The sequence below is a fragment of the Salvia splendens genome, chromosome 21, assembly GCF_004379255.2.
Source record: "Salvia splendens isolate huo1 chromosome 21, SspV2, whole genome shotgun sequence".
NCBI lineage: Eukaryota > Viridiplantae > Streptophyta > Magnoliopsida > Lamiales > Lamiaceae > Salvia > Salvia splendens.
This window is the reverse complement of record NC_056052.1, coordinates 26,076,057-26,086,429: the sequence shown is the minus strand read 5'-3', so window position 1 is coordinate 26,086,429 and position 10,373 is coordinate 26,076,057. Positions and strand designations below refer to the sequence as shown.

The 10,373-nt window shown below is 39.8% G+C and overlaps 2 protein-coding genes across 2 annotated transcripts; both read right to left on the bottom strand.

Moving 5' to 3' along the window:
- On the bottom strand, nucleotides 1-681 carry LOC121784667 (protein METHYLENE BLUE SENSITIVITY 2-like). Its single transcript, XM_042182866.1, has one exon. The coding sequence runs from the start codon at nucleotides 573-575 to the stop codon at nucleotides 255-257; it is 321 nt and encodes a 106-aa protein (XP_042038800.1). The 5' UTR covers nucleotides 576-681; the 3' UTR covers nucleotides 1-254.
- A 762-nt stretch (nucleotides 682-1,443) lies between these two features.
- On the bottom strand, nucleotides 1,444-7,092 carry LOC121784668 (putative pentatricopeptide repeat-containing protein At3g23330). Its single transcript, XM_042182867.1, has 10 exons — nucleotides 6,768-7,092; nucleotides 6,629-6,682; nucleotides 6,315-6,449; nucleotides 5,928-6,026; nucleotides 5,748-5,820; nucleotides 5,421-5,506; nucleotides 4,952-5,035; nucleotides 4,725-4,784; nucleotides 3,994-4,180; nucleotides 1,444-3,510 (listed from the first exon to the last, which is right to left on the bottom strand). Exons 1-10 carry the CDS (start codon nucleotides 6,849-6,851, stop codon nucleotides 1,787-1,789), a joined length of 2,586 nt encoding a protein of 861 aa, XP_042038801.1. The 5' UTR covers nucleotides 6,852-7,092; the 3' UTR covers nucleotides 1,444-1,786.
- Nucleotides 7,093-10,373: the final 3,281 nt, after the last annotated feature.

The window sequence follows — 10,373 nt, the reverse complement described above, 5'->3', positions numbered from 1 at the left end:
TTAGCAAAAAACCACACAACTAGAAGGATGGATTCATGAATCCAACTAAGGCAGCTGCAAGTATCAATACAAAACAACTGTAACAAGTCATAAGCAAGCATGATAATACAGCAAGACGGAACAACGGAGCCAAACAATTATTACTATAAGCCAAAGACAACAGGCAGCGGCCTCTTCTCTCTCCTTTCTCTCTCCCCTGTTTGACGTGAAAATAGCTCATAAAAGCAGGGGAAAAGGGGATAGAGAAGAAAATTTCACTTCTTCAAGCTGTCGCGGACGCCAGGCTTAGGCTTGGAGGTCTCGGCAACGGCGGGGGCGGTGGAATGGAGATTATTGAGCTTGGTATCGTCGAAGGGGATCTTAGGATGGCGAGCATCGTGGTGGATCTGCATAGACTTGATGTCGGGGGCGGTGACCTTGCAGAGGGGGCACTCCAGCTTGGCGTGGCCGCCTTTCTCTTTGCCGGTGCGATCGGCGAGGCCGGCCTTGCCGCCGCCGCGGTTGGTGGTGGCGGCGTCGAGTTTGGCGGCGAGTTCCTTCGCGGTGTGCTTCTTCGGCTTGGCTTTTCCGGTCATGGCGGAGAATCGAGAGCAGCAGCTGGATTTTTGTGTTGATTTTTGATTTGGGGGCGAAAGGGATTTCTTCAACGATTCGCAACAAAATTAGCCCTAGTTTACGCTTTGCCTCTGTTCGCCTATTTATACCATTAAATCCCTAAATTTACTTTTTCTATTATCGATTTATATTAATCCCACGGAATAAATTATTATCATTATTTTAATTATAGTGGATTAGTTAAAGTATATTTATTTATCTTATTCTTTCTCAACTAAATACTGATACCTTTTAGATAAGGAATTAAAGGAAAGATATTTAGTGAGTTAAAATATGAGAGAGATTAGATTTAATTTTAATAAAATGAGTTAATTAATCTGAAGCCTCTTGAAAAAAATACAAATCAATTAATCTGACACAATCTAACCGAATATAAATATTTCGCTTTGAGTTGGACGAAGGACATAAGTGCTTTGTTATGTTTAAGAATTAAGAAGATAGATGGCGGCGCTTTGAGTTGGACGAAGGACATAAAGTGCTTTGTTATGTTTAAGGAGATAGATGGCGGCGTTGTAATTTTAGCAAAAAGGGATTTGTGCGTGGGTGTGTTTGTATTAAATTTATGTTAACATTTTAATATATATTTTAAATATCAATGTCAATGTATTAAAATAGTATCAATTATGTTTATGTTGATATTTTAATATCATGACATTTTTAATGTACTGTTGATGAATTAACAGAGTTAGTAACTTAAAAAATACTGTATATAGTTCATGAGCATTCCTCTTGAATTTTAGTTACAATGAATATCGTGGCGTAGTGTTCGATTCAAGTAATTCTATCAAACGAAATTTCGCATTTGTTTTTGGGGTCGAACACACCACAAACCCACCTTCGCAATCATGTTACATCCATCGAATTTCCGTCTATATCAACGCATACAATACCACACGCATCAAAGGGACGAGACGGTGCTGAGCTGTGGGGCGGGGCTCGGTAGTGAGTCCCTATCGGCTGAACGGAGGCAGCAGGGGCGGATAGATAGGGGAAAGTAGTAGGATTTGCGCTCAAATGTGGAGGAAATCTGAAAAATATTCAAACCCTACATCAAACCGCCATATTCGCCATGGCACCACGCCCATGGCTGCCGCCATCAAGGTCATGGCGATGGCGTTTTTTCAAAATCCCGCCACAGAAAAGCGTCATGCCACTGTCATGACGCTTTTCACTAGATCCAAGATTGACCAGGAAGTTTCCTCACTTCCTTTTCCAGCATCAAACCCCTAACTTTAGCCGCCTTATCCCACGCGTCGTTTGCTGAGTAAGTATTCGAGCTGAGAAGGTAAGGCTCGGGTTGGCTCGGATCAAGCTCAAGCAGCTTCTTTGATGCCCAATTCGCCATCTCAACATTCTTGTGAAGCCAGCAACAAGATAGATAAGCTTTCCACACCTCTTTCAAATGATCAATTTTATTCTCATAAATAAAATCCTTCATCTCCTTAAGGTGTCCTGCTCTGCCTAACAGATCTATCACGCAAGCAAAATGTTCAACACCCGGCCGGACCCCACACCCGTCTCTCATCATGTTAAAATACCAGCAGCCGTCGTCTACCAAACCAGCATGGCTGCAGGCAGTGAGAACGCCAAGAAAGCTCACTTCATTCGGTTTGATACCTTCCTTTCGCATCAACTCAAACAGCTGGATCGCCTCATTTCCCAACCCGTGCGTTGCGTAGCTTGATATCATTGCACTCCAGAGCACGACATTTCTAGTCTTCGTCTCCCTGAAGTACGACCAGGAGCTGCCTAGCTTCCCACATTTGGCGTACATGTCAATCAAGGACGAACACAAGCAAACATCTTCTCCGTGCCCTAGTTTCAGCGTGTGTGCATGAATTTGCTGGCCGAGCTCCAAAAGAGCGCGGTCAGCAGAGGCGGTAAGGATAGTAGTCAGAGTAAACAGATCTATCTTGAGCTTCTCAACAATCATGGACCTGAAATAACTCATGGCATCTTCTGTCAAGCCATTTTGAACACAGCCAGCTATCATCGTACTCCAACGAACCATTGAATCGCCACGGCCTCTCTTCTGTCGAAAAACCACAGAAGCCTTGTGCATTTCTCTACACTTACAGTACATGTCAAGAAGTGAAATACCCACAAATGAATCTTGATCCATCCCGGCCCTCACCAGCCGGCCGTGGATCTGCCTCCCCATCTCTGAATTCTTCAAGGAAGACGCCAGAGCCAACGATATGGAGAAGGTAACTCCATTAAAAGGATGTCTAAGTTCAACCATTTGGTACAAAAGCTCAAGCGCTTCCTCCTTCAACCCCTGCTGCAGAAGCCCATCAATGATCGTATTCCAGCTCGCGCCACTCTTATCGAGTAACCTCCGAAATAAATCAAGCGCCTCCCCCGCCTCACCCTCGCTCATCTTCGTAGCCATGACTATATTCCAAGAAGTCGAATCTCTTTCATCCATGGATTCAAAGAATCTCTCCATCCAACCAAAGAGCCGGAACTTGGCGTAAAAATCAAGAACCGCATTGTCCAACGCGACGTCCACTTCGATGTCATTCGTGATTATCCAGCCATGAACGGCCTTGCCAACCCGGAGGCCGTGGAGAAGGGAGGCGCAGCACTTGAGCACGCTCGACAAGGTGAAGGCGTTGGCGGCGACGGCTCCCTCCCTTTGCATGGCGGCGAAGTGATGCAAAGCAATGCTGTGGTATCCAGATTTTGATAAGGCGGAGATGAGAAGGGTCCAGGTTCTGACATCTCGTTCGGGAATTTCGTCGAACAGGTTGCGGGCATGCTCGAAATCGGGGTGGCTGAGGTAGAGTTTTAAGAGATGGTTAGCCACGTGGGGGAAATGAATAGAGCCGTTTTTTACTAGGGAGGAGTGATCCGGGCGCGGATTGGAGGGAGGAGAAGGGAATGAAGAGTAGTTGCGGCAGTGTTTGATTTTTGAATATAAGGTGGTGAGCGATTTCGCCGGCGCCATAGAATTCATAGTTCAAATTCGTATATTTCACTGTGATAATATGATAATAGGGGCTATATATTCTTAAATTGGCGTTCAAAATTTTGTGATAATAATTTTCATATGTTTCATTGTGATTTATAGAGTTTTGAACAACGATTCGCACAAAATACTGAAAATTTAGTTATACAATATATGAGTATAAAAATAAAGTTTTTGTTTCAATAGAGGGGCGCCAATGTAGATGATGTCATTTGCTATTTTCATGGACAACTTGGTAACTATTGTATTAATCATGGATTTGAAATTGTGTCAAAGATTGGAAAAATATACTTCCAATCCATACAAAAAAATATATATATGCCCAACAATGTTTTTTTGTTAGAATTTTCTTGAATAATGATCACTAGGTGGGCAGTATCAAGTTAATCTACAAAACTTTCAGCATCATAGAGGAGGGTAGAAGTACGAGGACACGGAAAAGCCAAGGAAAAGCAAGCCCCCGACTGTAGCAACGGTGCGCTGTGAGATCCTTGAAGCTAGCATACTTCCACCGATCACTGCCACGGACGTACAAATGGTGTGCCCTATGGTAGCTCCTACAGCAACTCCCACTGCATTCTTATGTGTTGCTAGCTGTACAAGAGGAAGAAGATGACCTATTTTAGTTAGTTGTTATGCAGAGCCAGATACCAATCACCCCATGATGTGGTCAAGTTCGCGAAGAATTGGATGACGAATTATAAGAGTATCAGCGGCAGAATCCCCAGACGTTTCAAACTGTCCCTGGGAGATCTTAGCAATGGATAAACATATGTAGTGGAAGAAGAGACAAATACACTCTTGATGCCCATAAAAAGAAGTAAATTTACTTTACCCTCACTGAATCTAAAGAGCGATAGAATCCTCGATCAAAGTTTATATAATTCAGCAAATTGGCAAAGTTCTAGTCTCATGCTACTGCTGTGCTGCTATTCTAGCTACTTCAGTCTCTATATAAATAGTACTAGTACTAAAAGCTGTAGTGATTATTTGGTTTAAAATGGCCCTTGAATAGATTATGACATGTAACAACATAATTCCAGCTAGTCTGAACTTTGAGAAATATAGAGATAAGAGAGCAAGAACATTGGCAGTATATTACACACAGAGAGAGAGAGAGAGAGAGAGAGAAACTTACAGCAATTGTTGCTATCTGGCTGCGGTCACCCCACTCTGCCAAAAACGTCAATATAAATGACTGCAAATGAAATCATAGGAGAGAAAAAAAATATTAGTGTCTAGAATGTAAAACTAAAACAGTCCAACGTGGCGATCAGTTTTGTGCTCTTATTAATTACTGTAAGATTTTTGGCAGAAGATACCAAGATGGTATATGGAACTAAATCAAAGAATATTAAGCTATACCTCTAGATAGATTGGTGTACAAAATCTAGAAAAGAAACGTCGCCAAGTTGTCTTCCCTTGTCCAGCTTCAAGTTTCTCTTCTACCTGTAGTGATCAGTTTTAAAATCAACCCATAGTGTATTATACAAAATCAGTCTTAAAATCAGCACATAGTGTATTAACCAGCTGGGAAGAATTTAATTAAAGAAAACAAAAAGAGCACCAGTAGTGCAGGTATGAGAAGTAAATTTACTTAACCACCATAATTTTAAAAAAAAAATAGTAGTAGTAAAAGATATAAACAGCAAAACACTTAAAGACGCCTGCAAAAATACATAGTACTACAATAAACCCAAGCATAATAGTTTTAACTAAAGGATAACAAGTAGTACATCTGTACATGAGACCATACATATCTAAATACTACAATACCAGTTTCAATTCTAAATCTTCAGGACAGTACAACAGGATTTAGAGAATTTCAACATACTTCCTCAATTTCTTTCTTCTGAGAAGCTTTTGGGTCAGATTTCCACGCAATGTAAAGTAGTCGGAGACCAAAAAAGGCATAAAGAACTGCAAGAAGGGTTTCATGTCATATTTATAAACAAAATGCACATAAGAAAACCACTCACGAATGAGCATGCTGTTCCTACATAGCTACTACTATAAAACGTTCCTATTAGCTAGGTCCTGTATATGACTATGACCCATTTCAAGGAGAGTCTTTAGAAACATTTGAACCTTTTTAACTACACCCCATAAAATAAACAAAACAAACATTTCATCACATTTATTGAAACAAACAGAAACAAACCTGTAGCTGCACTGTTGGTATGCTTCCTCGATATCAGATTTGGAACAATCCTACCAAGGCCGGTTGAAAGTATCTGGTAGGAGTTGTTATCAACATAATTATTACGATCCATCAAAAGTACCTTTATGAGCCTATAACTTTCATCCACGTAACAAAGCAAGAGAAGGAATATTGACTTACCGTCATCACAAACAAGGCACTGAGTGCACCTGATAGAACAATCGCCTTAGGGTGCCGCATAGCCATGAGAGCTGCAATGATGAACGTTTCATCTCCAATCTACATCAGAACAAAAATGTATTACAATATGACACCAAGTGATCACAAAAACTGTCAAACCAATTATATTCCGAATGAGAGTTTTTTGCAAAAGTACCACATGCTTCATTCACATTTACAGTTAGCTATTCAACCACTAAGATGATAAAACAGATAGGCAATACCAATCACTCAACAAATAAGATCCGAAACGATAAATCAATAGATACAGACCATCAAAATACACACCAACGTGAAATTTTAAGACAATTCTGGCAAAGCTAATACCATAAAAACGAATCCACTAACCTCACTGACGAGTATCATCGACAAACTTGCAAAAAAAGCATCAAAGACTCCAAGACCAGAGTCCACATCCACGCCATAAGAATCAGGATCATTTTTTTCGTTGTTAACCGCCTTGAGTTTGTCCATCCAATGAATCTAATTTAGACAATTTCCGATAACATGCCAATCAATGAATCATCACAAAAATCACAAGTACCACCAACAAAGGGATCATATAACAGAATATACTCTCCAATCAAGCTACTTCACAATTACAAAAGCTTAACTATCCAATCAAGCAGTAACATCAGAATCAGGGAACAAAACTGACTCACTTTACTACGCCGGCCCAGATCCTTAGTTCCAATACCCGACTCGTCGATTCCACTCTCCAAGATTAGATCCGAAGCATCAGAATCAAATTACACACAATCCAGAATAAATGAAATCACAAATTTACGAAAAAAATGGTACCTCAGCTGAAATTAGAGGAACAGAGAGGGATATGAATAGGAAAACTGCGACAACGAACGATCTCCCTCGAAACGAATTCCCCATGTTTTTGGACTTGATCTGATGAATGGGCAAGACGCCAATTTCAGAGGTCGCAGCACAATTGGGGGTATCTCGACCGGAAATGGGTGATTGCAGATTGGGATCTGCGCCGGCATTAACGAACAACGAGGCTAGAGAGAGAGAGTAAAAATCATTACAGTCGTAAGTCCAAATTTATGGGCATTTTATGGTTTTGATTAGGAATTTTGAGCCATAATGAAACTACACGGTGAATTCAATTCGACTCATCACTTAAATATTAAGCAAATCACCGACAAAATCAGTGAATAATCAGTCTCAAGAATGTAAAATTTACGTAATTCGAAATTATTCTTTTGTGAAAAAATTTGTACTAAAAGTACTAATTACTACTACTAAATTTTTTTAACTAAATGAATGCAATTCTTTTCTTTTACGAATACAAAATATTGTGTATTTATGTTTTCAACATTATTTAACAGATACTACTACAATTTATACATAAGGGATTCATACATTAACAGACTACAATTTATACATGAGGGATCCATACATTTTATGAATATACTAGTACTTATTTGCAAAAACTTTTTATATAAGTTACCCATATATTTAGGAAAAAACTTCTTTTGCCAAACATTTCCTTTTTCTTGTTTGTAGTGGTCATTGCCGTCCTATAATCCTACTGGGTAACTTCTGATTCATTTCTTCATTATGAAAATATAATAAACTTGGAATTATATCAATTTGCAATTAAATATTCATAAAGACATATATTCAAAGATTGTGATATAATCATAGGTGGGCACACACTTAAGTAGACACTCATGTCAACTTTTTTCATAACAAAAACAAATAAATTCATAAAATTATAACTTAAAAAATTGGATAAATTAATAATAGTTTCAATATTTTTCTACGTTTTGAATATAACATAACATTTACTGTTGGCAATTGAAACTAAAAATATAACATATAACTGTCCCACATCGGTGTCAAGATAAAACTGAAACTAGTATATAAGTCTCATGGGCCCCTCCTCCTATTACCAATTGGTTTTAGGATGGAACCCATGGATTTCTATCATGGTATCAGAGCGGGTCGCCGACTGTGGGTCATATTTAACTGACCCAGCAGTATATCTGGGCCGAAACCGAAAAAATGACTGACCCAGCAGTATATCTGGACTTAAAAATTTGGGCCAAGTGGTCCAACCGATCGAAAAAAAATTGGGCCGATTGTCCAATCGATTAGAAAAAAGTCTTAAAAATTTGGGCCAAGTGGTCCAACCGATCGAAAAAAAATTGGGCCGATTGTCCAATCGATTAGAAAAAAGTCCAACCCCTCCAAGGTTCACCTTGAAGGGTTTGAGGGAGGGTGTTGGCAATTGAAACTAAAAATATAACATATAACTGTCCCACATCGGTATCAATAGAAAACTGAAACTAGTATATAAGTCTCATGGGGCCCTCCTCCTATCACCAATTGGTTTTAGGATAGAACCCATGGATTTCTATCATTTACCATGAAATATAATTGGTAAAACACTTTTCCTCCAAATATTATATCAGCGTTTTAGTTATCACTTTGAGTCATTATGAAATATATGAAATTATTATTAATAAAAAAATAAACAAAATGAATATAACATAAGAGCATCCACGTCCGTACTCTTGCCAAAGAGCACGGATGTGGGCCCGGACCCACATTTATTACTTTTTTACTCTCTGCTCTTCCCCAAGAACACAACACTCACATTCATACTCTTCCGCAACGACGTACTCAAGGATCCCACCATTCCATTATTTAATTTAAATACTTCAATTACTAAAAACATTTTCCACAATATTAAAATGCATTAAAAATATCAGATACCATTACAAATTACTTAAAAATTAAAAATTACATAATTACATAATTAAAATCCTAAAAATAAAAAATTACATAATTAAAATCCTAAAAATAAAAAAAACTACATAATTAAATTCATAATATTAAAAAAACACTACTCGTGGCCGAATTTTGCCCAAATGTGTTTGATTAGGTCTTCTTGTAGCTCAGTGTGGGTTCTGGTATCGCGCATTGTGTGTCTTGTTTACATCCTCTCGCCCACCGTCGTATGCACACCTCGGCGTGGGGGAGACATCGCAGTTGAGCTTCCGGCTTCATCCTCGTCGTAAAAGTTAGCCACCATCGGTCCTTCGTCAGCTATAATCATGTTGTGCAAGATAATACACGTGTACATGATGTCGGCGATATTCTTAACGTACCACAGCCGAGACGAGGCCTTCACAATGTTGAATCAGGCTTGAAGGACCCCAAAAGCTCTTTCGACGTCTTTCCGAGCCGACTCTTGACGCTGCGCAAAAAGAACCTGTCTCGGGTCTTGCGGATTGCGAACGTCTTCACGAAAGTAGACCACCTTGGGTAGATACCATCGGCGAGATAGTAACTCATGTGGTATGCATTTCCGTTGACGGTGAAGTCGATCGCCGGTGCTATACCATTCAAAACATCATTGAAGAGTGGTGAAGAATAGAGCACGTTCAAGTCGTTGTTGGATCCGGCAACACCGAAATATGCATGCTAAATCCATAGGCGGTAGTCGGCGACCGCTTCAAGGATAAGCATTGGGCCTCCGCCTTTGTGGCCGCTTAAGTATTGCCCCCTCTAAACAGTCGGGCAATTCTTCCACTTCCAATGCATGCAGTCAATGCTGCTAAGCATACCGGGAAACCGTGGACTGTTTCGTGAAGATGAAGCAGTCGTTGACAATCTTCGGTGGTGGGTGCCTGAAGGAATTCCTCACCGAAAGCAGAACGAATGTCGTCGCAGAAATTTTTGAGGCATAGGATTCCAATTGACTCACCCACATGCAAATACTCGTCGAAGAGGTCAGCCGTTTGCCCAGTAGCAAGTTGCCGAATGGCACAAGTACACTTCTGCAACGCCGAGAGACTTTGCTGACCAGTTGCGTCTCTACTTGATTGAAAGTATTCAACACGGGCGGACAATGTGTTGACAATACGCATAAACAATGGTTTTGACATGCGAAAACGGCGCCAGAAGTAATCTTCCGGAAACCGCGACTTGTCGGGAAAATAGTCGGCAACGATCCTTTCGTTGGCTCCCTCCCGGTCACGAGGGATGTAGCGGTGAATTGATCTAGTTGGTCGAGGAGGAGGGGCGGGGGTGGTGGCGGTGACATAGGCTTCATAGGCGGCACGATATTGTTCATAGTATTCTTGTTATTCGCGCTCCACTTCAGCCATGATATCGGTGAAATCCATTTTTAGAGAGAGTTTGAGTGAGAGAGGAAGATGTAAATGAGTTGTATGAAAAAAGATGAATGAGAGATAAATTTGATGTGAAAAATGGATGATGAATGTGTGTATTTATAGATGATTTTGGTGTTTTTTAAAACAAAATCAAAAAAATTCCAAAAAATGGTAAAAAATGCTATATTTTTGGGAATCTGAAAATATTTTTTTTTTAATTTTTGGTATTATTTTCGGTATTATTTTCAATTTTTTTAAAAAAATATAA